The sequence below is a fragment of the Ictidomys tridecemlineatus genome, unplaced genomic scaffold (genome assembly GCF_052094955.1).
Source record: "Ictidomys tridecemlineatus isolate mIctTri1 unplaced genomic scaffold, mIctTri1.hap1 Scaffold_631, whole genome shotgun sequence".
NCBI classification, from domain to species: domain Eukaryota; kingdom Metazoa; phylum Chordata; class Mammalia; order Rodentia; family Sciuridae; genus Ictidomys; species Ictidomys tridecemlineatus.
In genome coordinates this window covers 82,114-102,510 of record NW_027524358.1, presented here as the reverse complement: position 1 = coordinate 102,510, position 20,397 = coordinate 82,114, and the positions used below count along the sequence as shown (strand labels likewise).

The window sequence follows — 20,397 nt, the reverse complement described above, 5'->3', positions numbered from 1 at the left end:
GTAGGCTCCACCCATCTTAAGTGCCCCCAAACCTCTGCGGCTCCTTTTGTAAGAGGCTTCCAGGCCTCCCTCCCTCCCTCTCGCATGGGAAGCTGATGCCAAGAATTCTGATGCCAAGAATGAGGCCTCCCATCTCATTTACGCATCCAACAAACAGTTACTCCTGCACTGTCACTGTGGGCCAGGCCCCAAGCCCAGTGTGGGAATACCAAGATGGGTGGGATGGATCTGTGCCCAGGAGCCCTGCCTGCCTGGGAGGTGCCAGGGCTGACCTGCCCTCATGTACCTAAGGCTCAGAGAATGGCTGGGAGTGCCCCGGCTGCAGAGCAGGGGACGCTGGGCAGAGATTTGAATGGGAGGTTCTGCTTCTTACCACACAGCCTTGGGCGGGTCACTTAAATGGGGCAGGGACTTGGTCTTCCCGTCTGTGAAAAGGTGATCCCTGGGCTCCGTTTCTTCAGGCCGTAAAGTCGGTTCCAAAGGCGGAAGCTTCTGCTGCACACCTGGCCGGCTGTCCTCGTGCTACCTGCCTACAATCCGCAGATCTTGGTGGGAAGGAGGGACCCCTCTCCACTCCCTGCTGGTGCTCCTCGGGTTATGGTGAAGAGGCTACACGTCGCACAGCCTCCTCAGGGGCCTATTGTCCCTCCTTTTCTGCCCGGAGGTGGCCCCCACGTCAGATGAACCTGCCTGACCCTTTCTTGTTTCAAAGAGTTTTCTCCTCATTCCAAAACCTTTGTCGTAGGCAGTCAGAGTGGCCTTTTTGCGGGAAATCACTGGAGCCAGACTCTCTGGGCTCAAGCCCACCGCAGCACTTACTCCCTGGGTGCTCCCTTTGGGCCAGTGACTTAACCTCTCTGTGCCTCGTTTCTCTCCCTTAGTCTCCCTGGAGCATTCTAGGTGTGCAGCCTGCACACCCTGGGCTCTCAGGCGCTCGGTGCTGTCACGGCTGTTGACATCATTACTGCACCTCTGTCTCCTGCTGGATATTCTGGGCATTTCCAGAGTCCTCAAGGGCAGGCCCGCCGTTGATTCAGCTCTAAATTCCTGAGACCTGGCACAGTCCCCGAGCAGGGGAGTCACTCAGGACACAAATGCGTGTGTGTAAAGTGAATGGGCTTCTCCAGAGACACCGGGCAGAAGACAATAAGAATCTGCCCGTGATCCAGCCGTCAGAGCCTCTGCCCAGCCTCAAAGTTGGAGACTCCCTAGCTGTGACCCAGTATGTGCTTGGCCTCAGCATATCCAGGCCAAGTCTGTGTCCAGCTGTGGGCTGCCCAGTGGCTGGCAGGGCGGCGGGCAGGAGGGAGAGGGGAGCAGAAAGCAGCCATTGAAACGGACACAGGTTGGGACAGCTAAGCAGAATCCAGGGGCTACACTTAGACTCGAATGGCCTTTCCTTCCTTCTTGACTAGAAAAAAAATGTTTTAAGTCATAATTTACATACAATAGAGTATTCAGTATACCTGGCCATGGTGGCACACTCTGGTAATTCCAGGGAGACCCTGTCTCAAAATAAAAATTTGAGACATAGACTAGTTTAGTGTGGTGTTAGGGTGGCCCTGGGTTCCATCCATAGCACCCCACTAAGAAAAAAAGAAAGCAAGCCCGCCTAGCATGTGTGATGCCCTGGGTTCAACCCCCAGCACTTAAAAACAATATGCACACACATGTGCATAGAGTGTGGGTGAAGGATACAGTTGGTTGATTTGTGACAATGAAGTCGTGTGTGTGACCACCAGCCTGGTCAGGACAAACAAGGTTTCCGTGGACCCAGTTACCCAGCATGCCCTCGGGCCCCTTCCTGCGTCTCCTCGAGGTGCTGCAGATGGGCAGCCGAGTCCTACGGTGTCTGCCTGGCCGCCTGGCTCAGTGAGTCTGTGGAATTCGTCATGTTGTGGCATCTCTGAGTAGCTGGTGCTCCGTGCTGCCAAGTGGTATGTCACTGTAGAAAAACACCACATTTTGTTTATCCATCTGTCTGCCGATGGGCATTTGGGTTGTTCGAAGTAGGGCTGGTGTGAAGCAGGCTGCCCCGAGCTGGTTGTCACGCCTGTTCCTGAGGGTTAAGAGGACCCTGCAGCCGGACCGGTTTCCATAAGCAGGGTCATCACACCTGGTCATACACACTGTCCATGGAGGGATGGCCGGGCAGGGGGACAGCGAGGCTGAAACCCTCCCAGTGCTCTTTATCAGCCCATGCTATGGGGAGCTGCAGCTCAAGGACCATTTCTGGTTCATACTGAGGTGTCCTGTGGGCTAGCACTGCTTGTGGGTGAGACTGAGGAAGAACCAACTTAAGCCCGGCGCAGTGACACACCTGTGATCCAAGCTGCTGGGGAGGCTGAGGCAGGAGGATTGCAAGTTCAAGGCCATTCTGGGCAATGAGCATTGAGAGACCCTATCTCAAAATAAAATATAAGGAAAGAGCTGGGGTTTGGGTGGGCATGCGGCTTAGTGGTGAGGCGCTTGCCTGGCATCCTTAGCACATTAACAAAAAAAGCCGACATTGAAGTTTTGTGATGTCACTGTGGCCTTCTCTCTCTAGGAGGCTGTAAATGGGGCTGGGCCCCTGGCCTTCTGGGAAGGTTGCCGTTGCTCAGGTGGACGGGCAGCTTCCCGAGGTTCTGCGCCTCCAAGATTCCTTGTGTCCTCCAGGAGGCAGGACCAGGTGGAGTTGGCGGGAGCCCCAGATGAAGGACCAGGCATGTCAGAGTTCCCATCCCTGTGGCACCCCTACCCACTGTCACCTACTGGACCAGTGACTGCCCTTACTGAATTTCTGCTTCCTGTCTGTCCAGTGGCCCATCCCTGCCTGCTAGGGGTGCTCAGTGGCAGACCTTCGTGAAATGCCAAGCACAGAGGCTGGTACTCAGGAGATAGTAGATGGTGGCCATGAGGGGTGTCTGTGGCCTAAAGTAACTTCTGTGGCCAGAAGAGGTTTGTCTCCCTGGAGTTCTGGGGGGAAGCACAGGCCTCCGATGGCGCCACCTCCCAGCCAGGCCTTGGGAGAAGGAGGACTGGCCCTAGTGACCCTCTGTGCTCGTGTTTTTCAGACCTGCCTTCCTCGCTGGAAGTTTTGCATGAGTGACACGGAAAACAACCTGGGCTTTGCCCCGGGCCCCATGTTTGTCAAAGTGACCTTCGCCGAGGACAGCAAGAACATAGTAAGTACCTCCCCTGTGGACAGAGTGGGCATCGCATCTGCTGGACCACCCCCCACCCTGCCGCCAGCCTGACAGCCCACACTCTGCTCTGCCCTGGGCCTTTCCTACTCCAGGCCACAGGATCCTGGGGCCTTCTTTAACTCAGAGGCCGTCTTCTCAGGCTGCAGGGTATGACTTACTAAATGACTTCCATGGTTGAGGGCCAGGCCAGTTTGTGTTATTTAATTTAATCTTCCCAGTGACCCCACAGGCTACCACAGCCATCTCCACCTCCTGGGGCTGTGAAGGACCTCACCAGGTAATGTTGACCTGGAAGTGACATTTTTCTTACTCTGAGGGTGACAGAATTATTCGGGCAGGTAGAGGATCATCATGGCTGAGTGCTGGGGAGACAGCCAGCCCCTAGCTCAGATTCTGGCTCTGTCACTTGGCTGGGTGACTTGAGCGGTATTCTCCCCTCACCTGGGACATGAAAGTAGGGCTGTCCCGTCTGCGTCTGCAGAGGGGTGTTAAATTGTTAAGGTGAGATTGCAATAAATCACCAAGTCGATCTTAAAGCAAGAGACAGGCCAAGGGCCAGGCTGCTAGTCCACACCCTTCCACCCCCTCCCAGGGTTCGAGCACACCTTTTGTAGTCCAAAACCATATTAACGCATAAGTGGCTGTTGCTATGACTCAAACCATAAACGAACATCATAAGATCTAAAATCATAAGCAATAAAGAGGGTGGGCCAAAACGTCCCTAGTCGAGGACAAGTTAAAGAATGGCTACTAATTTCTAGACAGTCCACCTCTGAAGGGTAGATTGTCCAAGAAAAATGAGAACTGAAGAGGGGACACTTTTACGTTATATAAGAATTGCCATCTGTGTTGCCTAACGTGCTATGCTAGGCAACCGCTCGCTGATGGGTGCAGAGGCGGAGCTTTTCCACGGGAGAAGCATTTCTTACATAATGTGGAGTCTCAGGGCAAAATGGAGTCTGTGTGGTCATTGCCCACACAGCCTGGCCATATCAAAATGAGATGCTACACGTAAAGAACACCTGGCCCAAAATAAGCTATAGTCAATGGCAGCAATTGTTTATCACATCTGCTGAGGCAGAATCTGAATCCAGGTCTGTCTGGCCCCAGCCCCACGGCTCTTGCCTTCCCCTTCCCCAGAATCCTTCCATCTTCTATCTTTGGCCCCTGGGTCTGCCCGTGCATCGTCACCCTCAACAGCTGCCATTTGCGCCTGAGTGTGGCCTTTCTGAGTGCTCCTCAGATCAAGTTCTCTGGGTGTTAAAGCTCTATTCCATCAAATAGGATCCCATCAGCCTGGGAGAGGCCATGTCTTCTGGATGGCTCCAAAAGAGCACTCCACCATGCTAAAGGCTCCGAAAAGTCCTGCTGCGGACCTTTCTGCTTCCCCAAGGCACATCCAAGCTCATTCGACCACAGAGACCAGTGCGCGGAAAGCCCATCTCGTCTCAAGGGATATCCATGTTAGGAACATTGTCTGGAAGCACAGCCGTGGCCACCCTCTCAGCCTGCTCTGCAGAACCCGAGGCCTTGAGCCCACCTCAGTTTGACCTTGGGTCCAGTGTCATCCTGCCTGGGGCACTGGTTGCATCTAGGGGGCCAGTGCCCAGAGCTGAGGGTGCAACATCTGTCTCCTCAGGCCAGCGAGATAATCCTGGAGATCAAGAAGGCCTTTGAGGAGAGCCTGAGCATGCTGAAGTGGATGGATGAGGACACCCAGAAGTCAGCCAAGGAGAAGGTAAGGCCGCCCAGGAGCTTGGGCACCCAGGCTTCCTGCACCGGGTAAGAGCAGCAGAGAGAGAGCAGGGCTAGGAGAGGCCAGCCTGTCCCCTGGGCACGCATGGATGCTGTCCTGCCTTGTGACCAGTCTAGCAGGCCTGGGGGACAGCCTGAAGCCCAGTGTCACACATCTCTTGGCTGAAGGTGGACAGGCAGAAGAGCACGCGCAAGAGAGGTGGACCAAGCCACTGTGGTGCCCGCTCCCTCCACAGCTCCCAGTTCCCCAGCGGTGGGGGATGGAGCCTCAGAACCTCATCACCTGCCAAAGGTTCCAACCCTTGAATTTTGGGGACACATTTGGACCATAGCAGCTTCCCTTGGGGAAGCAACATTTAATCAGAAACCCAAAAGATTAACTGGGGGCTGGGGTGGTGGCTCAGCGGTAGAGCACTCGCCTCACCTTTGTGAGGCACTGGGTTTGATCCTCAGCACCACATAAAAGTAAAAAAAAAAAGATATTGTGTCCACCTAAAAAAAAATAAATATTTTTTGTTAAAAGATAAGTTAGGCAAGGAGAGAATGTTTCCAAAAAGAGATGTGAAAGTCCTAAGTGGGGAGGTGCCTGATCCCCCGCCCCTTGACCTGACCCTGAGCCCAGAGCCCACAGAGCTGGGGCCAGCAGGCCAGCATCGCAGGTGCTCAGTTCTGTGTCCCTCCCATCTAGGCAGACGCCATCTACAACATGATAGGCTACCCCAACTTCATTATGGACCCCAAGGAACTGGACAAAGTGTTCAGCGACGTGAGTGGCTTACGCCCTGCCATCCCAAGTGCCCACTTGGGGAGGGGCCAAGGTGGGCGGGACGCCCAGGGCTTCTGGAGGCAGGGAGGCTGACCTGGCATCATGACAGCCATCAGGGGATTAGCTCAGTGGGAGAACGCTGGCCTCGCATCATGACTCCAACTGGTTCAACCCAAGCACTACATAAAACGGGGGGGCAGGGGGGCTGGGGTTGGCTCAGTGGCAGAGTGCTTGCCTGGGTTCGAGCCTCAGAACCACATTAAATAAATAAATAAATAACTAAATAAATAAATAAATAAATAAAGATATTATGTCCATCTACAACTAAAAAAAATTTTTTTTAAAAAAAGGTCTTGGGGAAGCAGATCCTAAAAGGTGCAGCACCACCTGACCCTGACTGAGCCCAGAGCCCATAGGGCTGGGGTCAGCTGGCCAGCATCATGGCCCTAAAACACCACGAGGTGGGTAGAAATGTGAAGCCCCTCATACCCCCATTCCTGCTCCAGAGCGGCCACCTGTCTTCAGGGTTGTACCCCAACCTCCTCAGAGAAAACTTGGACCTCAAATTTTGACCTTGAGATGGGGATGGGAACGAGGAGGCAGCCATCCCAAATGCACGGTGACACTCCACTGAAGCAGAGGGGGATTGCTGCCTCCCTGCTGCCAGAACCTTCGGCACATCACCCCTTTAAGTGGGTTGTGATTTTGCCCCAAATGATAGTTTCCTATCTTCTCATGAGTGAAATTTCTGAAATTCAGGCATTTTTGAAATTATAATAACCTCTCATCATAGTTCTATTTAAAACCTAAGACTATTAAAATTACTTCTGAGAATAGGAGACTCATTCCACAGCCATGTTTCTTGAGAATAATTTCAGACACCCCACGGTCATCATGGTGCGAGACCCAGAGTCTCCTGGAGATAGCTCAGGCAGGGCCCACAGCACAGGGGCCTACCTCTGAGGGCCCAGTGTTTTATCGAAGCCCTTGGGTACACCGTAAATATCTGAAGTGGACCTGGGGGAGGGCTTTGTACCTGTCAGGAGCTGAGAGGCCTTTCCCAGGGATAGGGGTGTGATAACACCTGTCCCCTGACATTTCAGAGCTAGATTCCAGCGTGGTTCATTAAATCTGTGCTGTCCAATTTGTTAGCTACCAGCCATGGGGTCTATTTAATTCATCAAAACTTAAGTTAATTAAAATTTAATTACACTAGCACATTTGAGATGCTCGGTAGCCACCTGTCACCAGAGTCTACCATATTGGCCAGGGTGGGTATAGAACACACAGAGAACACACCCATCGTCACAGTCCTGTAGGACAGTGATGGAGATACTTCTTGCCCAAGGGAACCACTGCTGGGGCATGCTGCAGCACTGTGACACTGTCAGGCGCCTGAAGGAGACAGTTGTTGCTGGGCCCAGCAGGTTAGAGGCCTCCAGAGGGGCGGAGCCTGCAGCTCCGAGCCCACACTCTGGCCCTGGGCCTGCCGACCCATCCCTTCACCTCTGAGGGGTCTGAGTTTCTGAGTTTCCTCTGGGCATGCTCCCAACCTGTGTCTCTGCTTCTTTCTTCAGTACACGGCAGTTCCAGACCTCTACTTCGAGAACGCCATGCGATTTTTCAACTTCTCATGGAGGGTCACCGCTGACCAGCTCAGGAAAGCCCCCAACAGAGACCAGTGAGTCCCCCAGGCCCAGCCAGGAAGGCCTTGGTTCCCCACCATAGGGATGCACCCTGCTGAGCTTGCCTTCTCCACCCACTGTCAGGTGCCAGGTGTGACTGTCACAGAGGCCCTCTTTTCAAATTAAGAAACCAAAAGCCGCTGGGTGTGGTGGCACATGTCTGTAATCCTAGCAGCTCTAGAGGCTGAGGCAAGGGGATCGCAAGTTCAAAGCCAGCCTCAGCAACGGAGAGGCGCTAAGCAACTCAGTGAGACCCTGTTTCTAAATAAAATACAAAAGAGGACTGGGGATGTGGCCCAGTGGTCGAGTGCCTCTGAGTTCAATCCCCAGAACCCTCTGCAAAAAAAGCCAGAGTAGAGCCCATCCTGGCCCCAGTCTGTGCCGCAGTGCCCAGCCTGTTGGCAGAGTGAAGGCCTGGCACCACATCCCAGCTTCATGGCCTCCGCATTCAGAGCCTTCATTTCATTATCTTCGAAGTAGAAGGGAAGGGAACTGATTCTGGGGTCATTGAAGCAATCCAGTGTGGGAACTGGGGAGAGCCAGGCCCTGAGAGGAGGCCCTCCGCATGGGTGAATGTCCCATAACTCCTCACAAACAGGAGCGGTGGTTTCTCCCACTGTCTCCCTGAGAGCTGGGGAAGGTTCTAGATGGGCGCTGATAACCAAGCACATGAACACACTGCAAATCCCACTGTGCATCAGTGTCCCTTAGGGAGCAGTTTCAAAAATATTCTCCTAGGATGAGGGTGTAGCTCAGTGGTAGAGTACAGCCTAGTACTTGAGACCCTGGGTTCCCTCCCCAGCACTGCCAAAAATGTGGGTGTGGGTGTGGGGGTTGCCTCCTGATGTTTTTTTTTGTTGTTGTTGTTATGGTGGTGTTTGGTTGTGGGGGCTTTTGCAGCGGGGGTAGGGAGTTCCTGGGGATTGAACCCAGGAGGGCTTCATCACTGGGCTAAATTCCCAGCCCTGTTTTATTTTTTATCTTGAGACAGGGTTTGACTAAGTTGCTGAGAGCCTCACTAGGTTGCTGAAGTTGGCCTTGAACATGTGATCCTCCTGCCTCTACCTCCCAAATTGCTGGATTACACTTAGGCACCACTGCACCTGGCCATAGCCTAACTTCTACCCCAGATCTTAAGTCAGAATAATCTGGAGAAAGACGCTTCTTTTTAAAATGGTCTCCCCAGGAAAGTTAGATGTAGTCAGCCGGGTACTAGTCCCTCCACTCCTGAAACAGGATAAATCTTACCAAAAGTCAGAACGAGTCCTCTTTGCCTCTGGCGCCCTCTTGTGGGCAATGGAGGTTCAAACATCCTTTTCCTCCAAGTTTTCCATTGTCAACCAGGGTCCCCCTAACAAACAAGAAGGTAGGTGGGCCTTCGCCTTCAGAATATGGCACAGACACTACTGCCAATTTACCTGGCTTTTTAAATTTTAGATTAAAATTTTTCACTTAAACTTGTCTTCTAGCCAGACACAGCAGTATTCATCTACAACCCAAGCTACGCAGGTGGCTGAGGCAGAAGGCCTGAATTGCCAGCCTAGGCAATTTAGCAAAGTAAAAAATAAGGGCAAGGGATGAAGCCCAGTGATAGAGCACCCCTGGGTTCAGTCCCCAAGGAAGGAAAGATTAATGCAGTGTGGAAAATCTGAACCAGTCGTGGTGGTGCACACCTGTAATCCCAGTGGCTCAGGAGGCATGGGCAAAAGTTCAAAGCCAGCCTCAGCAAAAGTGAGGTACTAAGCAACTCAGTGAGACCCTGTCTCTAAATACAATACAATATAGAGCTGGGCTGAGGCTCAGTGGTCATGTGCCCTGAGTTCAATCCCCATTAGCCTCCTTGCCCCCCCACAAAAAAATACAATATAAAAATCTGAAAACTTATCCATGAACTTTTCATACCCTGTACACTAAAATCATTGATCTGTCTTGCACTTTTTGGATTTTTTACATAATTATGGCCTCATGCATTGGTCCTTTGGAAAATAGCGTTTTGCCAGGCATGGTAGCACACGCCTGCAATCATAGCAGCTAAGGAGGCTGAGTCAGAGGGATCATGAGTTCAAAGCCAGCCTCAGCAACTTAGCAAGGCCCTAAGCAACTCAGCAAGATCCTGTCTCTAAATACTATATTAAAAATGGCTGAGGATGTGGCTCAGTGGTTACACACCCTGGGTTCAGTCCCCAGTATGAAAAAAAACAGAAAAGAAAAAAAAATTGTGGTTCCACTAAGATTTACAGATTTTTCACTCTCATATGCTGCAGCCAAAATTTTTTTTTCACATTAGTTAACATCATAGTTGACCTCCTGAGAAAAGTCTTAAAGTACTATCAAATTCATGATGGTCAATACAAGTTTTCCAAAATTATAATTTTTCTTTAAAACTTTAGTTTTTTTGAAACCTCAGATTTTTATCATTGGTAATAAATGACAAAATGTGAATTTTTCCCCTGAGGTGCTAAGCTGCCCTTTTCATTTTCAAGAACATGTCTGCCTAGTTGCCCAAGTCCAAAATTCCATGGCTGGTCAGTCATCCAAAGAGGATGAGAGAGGCCTGAAGCACCACGTGGGTATTTCCCCATTGGTCACAAGGGATATTAAAGACTGGTACTTGGGGGCCGAGATTTAATGGAATTAATAGTTAGGCTACTTTTTCCTGGGTGTTGTCAATGAAAATGACTGGCTGGTTTGTTTTGGTTGGAGCACCTTCTGGGGAAGGAGAGGTGGCCGCTAGGACTTGCCTGGCTCCCTGCCTAGGTGGCAGCAGTGTCATCCACAGTTGCTTTTGTACCATGATACACATCTCAACACGTGGCAGAGGCAAAGTGTCTCAATGTTATAATGAAGATAGTTTTGACATCATAAACCAGAGGATCTTGGGGACTGTCCACAGACCACACCTTAGAACAGTTTCTAGACACATTTCAAGCCTCAAAAATAACCTCAGTTCAATATCTGATGGTCCCTCTTGCTGTCTGTGAGCGCCTTGGTGTGGCACCCTCTGAGGTGACATCTCTGATTATAGACATTCAGGTGTTTTCTAGTTTCCCCCTCAGAAACAGTGCTGCCCGATGTCCTTGTGCTGACTTGGGCCCGGGGTCAAGGAGAACCCACTGGAGTTCCACTCCGCCCACCTCCTGGGCTCTCTCGCACCTGTTGCTTGCAGGTGGAGCATGACCCCGCCCATGGTGAATGCTTACTACTTGCCTACCAAGAATGAGATCGTGTTTCCGGTTGGGATCCTGCAGGCGCCCTTCTACACCCGCTCCTCGCCCAAGTAGGCCATCTCTGGTACTGGTGCCCCGATGGGTTCCCCGCCCCTTAGCCAGCCCTGTGTCTGCAGCTGACCCTGACAGCCATCTTACTGAGCCATCTGCGCCCCGGTGGCAAGGTGGCCTAGAATTGCAGCGTCGTGGGTGCAGAGCGCAGCATCCCCCGTCCCCTGCTTTCCCTCCAGGGGTCTCTGGGGCCGAAAGCTCCTGCAACCAGGGAACATGGCACAGTTGTGCAGTCAAGAGCCCCATGTGGGAAATACTGCTGTGACGGTGGCTTAGAGCAGTCACAGCCAAGGAGTTGGCGGGTGAGGGCACTGTCTTAGAAGCTGGACTCCTGGGATGACCGTGTGGAGCTTGGGAAGAGATGCTGGCCCATTCCCAGGCTCCGTTTGCTTTAAAGCTTAACTGCTAGTCTGTGGGAGGGGACAGTGATCCTCTAGAGTGTCCAGCACGTGCATGTCACCCACAGGGCACAGCTGGCTCCCTTAGACTGCCCAGCCTCTCACTGTCTCCAGGGCTGTGTCCCACAGAGCCCCGAGAGACTCTGCTACATCTCAGGCCCAAGAAGTGAGGGCCACATGACAGGGCAGGAGCCAGAGGCCTTGTTCTCACTTTGCGTTTCTCCCTCCAGGGCCTTAAACTTTGGTGGCATTGGTGTCGTTGTGGGCCATGAGCTGACTCACGCTTTTGATAATCAACATACAGGTTCCTTGGGGTCCCTCCAGACAGAGCCCATCAGCTTCTTAGCCCCACTGCCTCTGCTCCCTGGGACTTAGCTTTGGAGAGAAGGACCAGAGTCTAAACCCTGGCTCAGCCGCTTGCCAAATGCTCTCAACTCGGCAAGTTACATCATTCTCCAAGCCTCCTTATCTGCAAAATGGGTGCAACAGATCCAGGTGGGGGTGGAGAGGATCGTGTGAAGACTATAGCAAGCACCTTCTGCAGGGTGCTGGGTGCTCGGTGGAAAGTGGGAATCAGAGATGTGGAAGTCACACCCTCCTCAGCAGCTAATGTCCAGGGTCTTCCTCAACTGCCCCCTCTTGGGGACAAGAAGGAAGTGGCAGAGACCCTGGAGACCAGGCCTGTCATGTGCTTCTGATTCTGTCAACTCCACTGGCCCCTTGCTGGCCTCCATTCCTTGGGATCCGAGGCCCTTGGCCAGTGGAGATCCACCCCGCGCCTCAAGCCTTTGCACAGCCACTCGGCCGCCTGCCTGGCCACTTTCCCCCACCCTCTCCCACTCGGTCTGGCCCGTCCTCTGGCCAGCTGATGGGCATCCTGTCCCTGTGCAGGCTGGAGGGTGGGGGTCAGACAGAGGAACCCACTTGTCACTGGGAGGGAAGAAGAGCGATAGCAGGGACAGGTCCCACGGTGCCACTCCTGCACTCTGACCACAGGGCGGGAGTATGACAAGGACGGGAACCTCCGGCCCTGGTGGAAGAACTCCTCGGTGGAGGCCTTCAAGCAGTAGACGGAGTGCATGGTGGAGCAGTATAGCAGCTACAGCGTGAATGGGGAGCCCATGAACGGCCGCCACACCCTTGGGGAGAACATCGCAGACAACGGGGGCCTGAAGGGGGCCTATCGGGTGGGTCTGCTCCCCCTGTGCATCTGTCCAGGTCCACATCTGTCCAGATGCCTCATCAGTAGGTCAGCGTAGAGATGCCTGGCAAACTGCAGGAGTGATGTGCCTCAGTTTCCTCATCTGTCGGTGGGGGTGGGGAGGACGAGAGCAATGACTGTGGATGCAGAGCCTGAGGCGGGTGCCCAAGGCCTTCTGCTCGGAGACCACCTGCCTGAGAGACCCGGGAGAGAGCCAGGGTGGGGTCCACCTGCAGAACTGGCCCCTTCTTACCTTTGAGGGGGAACCCACTGCCAGGTAGGGCAGCAGAGTCCAGTTGGGCACTGAGCACAGAGCCAGTTCTGGGTTCTGATCCTAGTCTAGAGTAAGTGGCTACCATCTGAGCTCATTGGCTTGGCTCTGAGCCCCTGACCTGCACCCTCAGGTAGCCAGAGGTGAAAGCAAGTGACTCTCATACAGGTCCCAGCCCAAGAGGCAGCCTGGCAACTCACCAAGGAAAAAGGGCCAGGGGCAGGGGGTGGTGGAAGGAGTAGAAAGCAAGGGCCTCTGTCACTGAGAAAGAAGCTTGGTTCTATTCTGGTGACAGTGGGAGCCACTACAGGGTCAAACAGGAGACATGATATAAATCCTTCTTTAAGGCAGGTCTGCAAGCCCGCAGCCCATGGGCAAATCCAGCCCCAGCCTGTCCCTGTAGGTTTGGGGGACCTGGCCACACTGTGTCCACAGGTTGCCTGTGGCTACTTTTGCACTCTGAACGCAGAGGAGGATAGTTCAACAGGGACTGGTAGCCCCAAAGCTGAAACATCTACTCCGGCCCTCACAGAGGAGGTCTGCCAACACTCACCCTAGATGGTTTGCCACATGAGGAGGGGACCAGGCTTGTGTCCTTGGTTCCTCTGAGTCAGGGCGACCCTTTGGAAGCTGTTGTGTAGTTAACCAGGCAAGAGGCCCTGTGGAACAGGGGGAAGGGTGAGGAGGGTCAGATTTGGGGTGTTTGACTTGGCTGGAAGAGTTGGGGGGCACTCTGGGTTTTGAGCCTGAGTAACTAGGAGGGTGGTGGTGCCATCGTATGGTGGCAGGTCTGGTGAGGGTACGTGTGTGTGTGACTTATTCCTTCTTTGCCATGCTGAGTTGGATGTGACCTTGGGTGTCCTGCTAAGGCAGTTGAATATCCAGATCAGGGAAGAGGCTGGTGCCAAAGTGCACATTGGAGAGCCATCAGCATTGTATGGCGTTTTAGGCCTTGGGGTCAATTGTACTCCCCCTTAGGGAGGGAGCAGAGAAAGAGGAGGGATCCTCCAGGCTGAGCCGAGGCCCAGACCCCAGAAACCAGCCCCGGCCTGCACACTAGCCCCTCGCCCCTGTGTCTTGGCTGCCCTCAACCTTTGGCCTTCTCTCCTCCCAGGCTTACCAGAATTGGGTAAAGAAGAATGGGGAGGAGCAGACCTTGCCCATGCTGGGTCTTACCAATGACCAGCTCTTCTTCCTGGGGTTTGCACAGGTGAGTTCATTAGGGGAACAGGTATAGGTCCCCTCCGATCACCAGCTCCCTGACTCATCAGACCATCTTCAGGTCATTACCCTGTGAGGAGGTGAGCTTCCTGTCATTAGAGAGATTCAAGGAAGGGCAAAGAAAAAATACTAGTATCCTGTATGTGGTGGAGTAGGCCCCTCCTGGTTCTGGGGTTCTAGAAACTTCTTAACATAGCCAGACACGGTAATGCATGCCTATAATCCCAGCTCCTTGGGAAGCTGAGACAGGAGGATCACAAGTTCGAGGTCAGCCTCAGCAACTTGGCAAGACCCTATCTCAAAATAGAAAATGAAAAGGGTTGGGATGTAGCTCAGTGAGAGAGCAATCCTGGGTTCGGTCCCCAGAACCGGGGGAGAAAGAAATCAAGACCCATCAGGTCGGCACTTGAGTTGGCCTTCAGTTGATTCCCAGAGCTGCTTCTCGAGAGAGTGTCCTGCCCAGGAAAGAGGAGATCTGGACTAAATCCAAGATTTGTAAAGTAGAGTTTGGGCAGAATCCCAGCCTGGTACGTTGGCATCAGACAGAGACCCGGCTCTGGCTGAAGAGACACAGCTCGGTGACACCTGCGTCAGAGAGGGGCACGGGCGCACACCAGCCTCCCCTCCAACCCACCCACGGGCCTTCCTGACTTCTTGGGGTGTGAGCACCAGGCGAGGGCTCATTCCACCCCTGTACAGTGACCCCAGCTTCTCCCCCTTGTTCCCTCAAAGGTCTGGTGCTCTGTCCGTATGCCCGAGAGCTCCCACGAAGGCCTCATCACCGACCCCCACAGCCCCTCCCGCTTCAGGGTCATCAGCTCCCTCTCCAATTCCAAAGAGTTCTCAGAACACTTCCACTGCCCCCTTGGGTCACCCATGAACCCTCGTCACAAATGTGAAGTCTGGTAAAGGGCAGAGCACAGAGAGCCAAGACAGAGGAGAGAAAGGGGCTGAGGACGAGCCCCGAGGGGAGGCTGCCGAGTCCGCCCCTCCTTCCAGCCCCTTGGCCGCCCAGGGACCCTTCCCCGAACTGGAGGGTTTGCAGCCGGCACTGGGCCAGGTGGGGGTCCTTCACATACCCGAGTTGCTCCCCTGTGCAGACCGGCATCCCAGCGTGCACCAGCTCCAGCGGGCATTTGGGTATCGGGCTGGTGGCTCACCAGGCCTGGTCCCCACAGTGACAAGGGCCAGGGGACACAGCCCCCTCGCCCACATCCAGCACCACATAGACCACAATTACCACTGTGTCAAATGCTTTAAGATATATTTTTTGGGGGAACTATTTTTTAAACATTGTGGAATACACTGGAAATCTTCAGGGAAAAATGCATTTAAAACACTTTTTTTTGCATGAAGGATTGTTATATTTATTATGTTTTCTTTTTTTTTTCCTAAATAACTTGTGGACAAGAAAGCCTCACTGATTTACCCCCTCACTGCAAGGCTGGGCTGAGGCAGGGACACATACACACCTGCCCCAGGCCACTAAACAAATCCTCTGACTGTGGTGACTACTGCATGGCCACCCACAGACAGGAAATGTGGGAGCCAGGCAGAGGCCCAGTTCAGGGCCAGCTGCTCTCAGCTTGCTGCCCCTGCCCCCAGAGTTCAACCATGGAAACCCCAACAAGGAAGATCTCAGCCCCACATTCACAGCAGGGACTCATGGCTATGGCAGATGAAGCCAGGTCAGGGTCCCCAGCATAGTCTGAGGGCACCCAAGCGCCCTGAATCTGGAGCACAGGGCCCTCCAGCACCAGATGCACGCAGCTGCCCATAGACCTTCTCTTTTGGCCCTTCCTCTTCGGGTCACCCCGTGGGACGTGTTGCTTCTCTGTAGCAACCCCCCAACCCAGCCATTCTGGGCTCTGCCTTGCAGGATCCCTCTCCCCCAAGGGAAGGAGGAAAGAGACTGCCGTTCTTGTCTCCAGAAGGGTCCAGATCCTCCCCTGAGCTCCGTCCTCAGCCCCCAGCCTGGTCAGCTTCCAGACCAGTTCTCTAGTGCCTTATCTGAGGCTGCGGCCTGGGCCGTGCTGAGGAGATGACCCCTGCCCCAGCGGCTCCTGGCCTCCTCAGTGGAGCCCCCAAGTGTCCTGATTAGAACCCAAGGCCATACTCCCACTCCTGATGCTCACAGGGCCACCCCTCAGCCCCCAGGAGCTCTGGCCTGCAGGACTGTGGCCCTGGGTAGTAGAAGGTAGATGCTGCTGCCCTCACCCTGCGCTCCAGCCATCAAGGCCCCCTGGTTTAGATCAGGACGGCCCCTGCAGCTGGACAGGCTCCCCTCCTTAGACAGGAGGCTAAGGGAAGGGTTCCTCAGCGCAGTCTGGCCCATGAAGTCAAGAGACCAAGAAGGTCACCCCTTCCTAGAGGCCACAGCTCCTTCCAACAGCGGATGCTCAGGCTTCACCAGGTAGGTGGACCCAACTGCAGCCGCACAGCAGCTCCTGTGGAGAGACCAGGCCCTGCCCCATGGCGCGCCCCTTACCGAGGAAGCCTTGTCCAAGAGGCACAGACAGCTCGGGTCAGCAGGAGGCTTGTGAGTGGGCTCCAGGTGAGGCCCCTGTTCCTCACAAACAAGTTCAAGGCCTGGGAGCTCTTTGGAAGAAAGAAAAGAAGGAACCAGGGAAGGAGCTAGAGCCAGCCACCTGGGAGGTGAGCCTTTTCCGTCCCTGCGCCTCCCTTTGCCTCCGCCGCCCCACCCTCCTGCCTTCCCCAAGGAAGGGTGGTCCAGGAAACTGTCACTACTACCAGCCAGACACAAGTGTCTTGGGCTGGAGTCTAGCCAGAGGGAATGGAGATGGCACTCCCCGTCAAAATGTGCGGGGCAGGGGGAGAAGTCCAGGCCCACGCAGAGGCAGCGTCCCCACTCCCATTGCCCCTCCACAGTGTCAAGGCCAAGGGGAGATGGGCAGCTGCACTCCCAAGACCAGGGGAGCCTCGGGCTTGCTTCTCTGTGGGCACATGGGTGTGGGGTTTGGAGGTGGGAATCTATTTTTTGTATTATGTTTCGTGCTACTGTAGTTTTGTGTGGCACTATTGTAATTAAAATAAAGTACTTGTATCGAGAGCCACTTGTGTCTGAGTGTCCTTCCAGGATGCTGTGCATCCTTTGGAACCACAAGAAAGCCCCAGCCAGCCCAGAGCGGCCCACCCTAGCCTCACTAGGAAGAGGCTTTGGACCCTGAGGAACAGCTGGAGCTTCCTCCTGCCTGCACCCACCTAGCCGGCACCCCCACAGCCAGCCGGGCTTCATGGGCAGGCTTGTATGCACCCCCTACCCGTGAGAATGATGCATCTCATGGCCTGGGCCCAAGGGGCTCCCTGGTCAACGTCATCTTTTCATTATCTCAGAGCAAAAGAGTTTCTGGATCTCAGATGCTTGGGCAAGGCAGGCAGGAAATTCAAAGAGGTCCAAAAAACAGCCTCCGCTGGCTTTTACATGTGTTCTTCCTGCTGCCTGGAATGTTCTGACTTCCCCACCTGGTGAACTCCTACCATCCTTCAGTGCCCCATTCACCATCACCTCCTCTAGGAAGCTTCAGGTCTGCATGGAGGGGGGCTCACACAGGCTTTCCTCTCCTTCCAGAGGGTATTAGTTTACTAGGACTGTTGTAACTAGGTACCACAAACACGGTGGCCTACACGACAATTGAGGTGTTGGCCCCCCAAGTCTCTGGGGTTACGGGTGTGGGTCACCAAGCCCAGCCTGACTCTACCTGTCTTTAAAAGGAGTAGGTCATTTCTCTGTTTCTCTGGCTATAAGACCTACAATGTACTCTCTTCTTCTGTCTTTGTAACCGTCAGGTATGGGCGACAGTGAGGATGCCAGAGAGAGTGATATGCTTTGAGCTCAGATTGTCCCCATGAGGTGCGAAGGGGCCTGCGAGGCCCATAGGCCCCAGTGTCTCTCTCCGGGGCAGCTGGGAGAGCCCCCTCCCCTCCTCCTCTTGTCCTAAGGAGAGCAGCCTGTTAAAAGAGCAGGTCCCTCTCTGTCACTGGCTCCTACCTCTTGTGTTTGACCCTGTTGTGTCCTGTTTGTTTTGTCTGGGGCAGTGCCGGATTAACCAGGCCTCAGGCTGCAAGCGCCCCACTGAGCCACACCCCAGGCCTCCAGCTTCTTTCTGGAGCCCAAACAGGCCAAGCCCTTTCCCACTGAGGCTCTGGGTCCCTTTTATCCTTCAGGCTGGAATGTTCTCTGCACAGAGGGCACACCCCTCCCCAGCAGGATGGATGCATGAATTCTGTTTAGACCTGCCATGAGTCACGTGCCTATTGGAGTGCAGCCATGTGCAAGAGTTCTCACCCACCTCCCCTGGAGCTCACAGTCTGTGGGACAGAGAATTTCTCAGCCCTGATGCTCAGAGGAGGTGTCATTTGGGGACACTGGGTTGCAGGGCAGGAAGTGGCTGAGTTGGGTTCTGAGCCCAGGCCACTCTCTTGGAAAACATGAGAAGCCGCTAGAAACAGAATGCCCCAGGGATGCCACGTGTGCAGAACACGCATGCGCGTACACACACACACACACACACACACACACACACACACACACACACATGAAGGCACAGGATGGAGGAGCTGGCTGCTGCCCACCCTTTTCCCAAGAAGGGAGCTTTTAGCCACCCTTCCCCCAGCCCTGGGCCTTCAGATGCCCTCCCTCCAGACAGGCCACCTCCCAGGGACTAAGGACAGGCTCCTTCCTCCCCCGGCTGGGGTCCCAGCGCCCCTTGCCGTTCCCATCTTCCTAGATCCTCGCCCAACCTTGTTCTCCCCCCCAAGCAGGACTTGAAACCCCAGCCTGGCCCTTCAGACTTCACCCGACACATGTGGAAACATACAGGATGTAACTTGGGAACAGCTGGAAAAAGTAAGCAATCTGTAACAATTGTGTAAGCAGAAGGGCCTGCAGAGGCCTCTGAAAGGGTGTGGGAGCAGGGGGTTAGGACAGACTTTAAACTTGTAAAGAGTTTGGTCCACTGAAGAGCCCAACCAGAACTTGGAAAACCTCAGAAGAGAAAACTGACAAACTTTACCAAAGACCGTCAGAGAATACCCTTGAGCACCCTGCCGGTGGGCAGAAAATTCCAATGTAATATTCAATGCCAGCTCTCCCAAAATTAATGTGTGATTTCAGCGTACTCTCAGCCAAAACCCCAAGATCATTTTGCATAGAATTTGACGAGCTGCTTCACATGAAAGGGAAAAAGCACAATCAGGACAATTCTGAAAAAAAAAATTTGAAACAACAAAGGAGCTATATTCCATATGTAAATATTTATAAAGCAATGGTAAATGAGAGCTGCTGTAGGTTAGGAACAGGTACCAAACTGGAATAGACCAGAAGCCAGAGACAACCCTGCACATATATAGGAATTAGTGTAAGATAGAGGAAGCTCTTCGTGAGTGGAGAAATGAACCATTTAATAAATGGTGTTGGGGGATTCATTTGAGAAAAAATGAATTTAGATGGAATTCCTTCCTACTGTGTACATCAGTAAGTTCTCTATGCATTAGAAACCTAAACAGACTAAAATTATAAATGTATTAGATAAAATATAACAATCTGTTTATAACTTTGGATTAGCAAAGCCACCTTTATTTAGCATTTATTGTTACTGTAATTGGACACACAATACCTGTATTTCTTTTTCTTTTTTTAAATAAAATACCTTTATTTTTAATTTTTTTATTTTTATATGGTGCTGAGAATTGAACCCGGGCCTTGCACATGCTAGGCGAGTGCTCCACCCCTGAGCCACAACCCCAGTTCCTCTTTATTTCTTTCATGTGGTGCTGAGGATGGAACCCAGAGCCTCACATGAGCTAGGCAAGCGCTGTACCACTGAGCCACAACCTCATACCAGCAAAGCCACCTTTTAAAAACCACAAAAAGAAAAACATAAAGAAGATAAACACATTTGGCAATACCGAAATTTCGTTCTTTTATAAACCAAGGTACCACAGGGCACGGGATGCAGCTCAGCGGTAGAGCGCCTGCCTAGCATACTGAAGGTGCTGGATTCAACCCCCAGAATCACCAAAAAAAGAAAGAAAAAGAGATATCCAGAAATAAATGAGAAATAAAAAAAAAATTCCCCTATCCTCTGACCACCATTCACAAAGGAGGGAAGCTTAAAATGGGAATTCTCCTCAAGAAATGGGCTGGGAGAGGGCCAATCACAGTCCCCAAAACACAGGTACAGACAGGGAGGTGGACCCGGGGTGTGGCTCAGTTCTAGAATGCTTGCCTAGCATTCTGGAAGAACGCAAGTTCAAAGCCAGCCTCAGCAATTTAGCACTAAACAACTCAGTAAGACCCTGTCTCTAATAAAATACAAAACAGGACTGGGGATGTGGCTCAGTGGTCGAGTGCCCCTGAGCTCAATCCTTAGTATCCAAAAGAAAAAAAAAATTAAACTTAATAATAATTTAATTATTTACATGCTCATTTAAATGTGTTCCATATACATATGTTCAATTTTTTATGATTCTAAACAGACTGATTTTTCAGAAATTCTTTTAAATTTTAAATTATTTTTACATCTAGAATCAAGTGAAACATATTTTAAATACTGGACTTAGTTTTCTTCCATCCTATGGAGCTTCATGAAGCAAGAAGTTAATCTAGTTAAAA

At 52.8% G+C, this 20,397-nt stretch overlaps 1 protein-coding gene across 1 annotated transcript in view; it reads left to right on the top strand.

Annotated features, from left to right (window-relative positions):
- The window catches only part of LOC101956937 (endothelin-converting enzyme 1), a 38,059-nt gene extending 21,226 nt beyond the window's left edge, over window positions 1-16,833 (top strand). The window contains 9 exon segments of the mRNA XM_078037173.1: window positions 3,057-3,167; window positions 4,828-4,926; window positions 5,632-5,709; window positions 7,287-7,390; window positions 10,561-10,671; window positions 11,301-11,374; window positions 12,067-12,257; window positions 13,657-13,752; window positions 14,496-16,833. Coding sequence (XP_077893299.1) covers window positions 3,057-3,167; window positions 4,828-4,926; window positions 5,632-5,709; window positions 7,287-7,390; window positions 10,561-10,671; window positions 11,301-11,374; window positions 12,067-12,257; window positions 13,657-13,752; window positions 14,496-14,672 — 1,041 coding nt within the window. The 3' untranslated portion in view covers window positions 14,673-16,833.
- The last annotated feature ends 3,564 nt before the right edge of the window (window positions 16,834-20,397 follow it).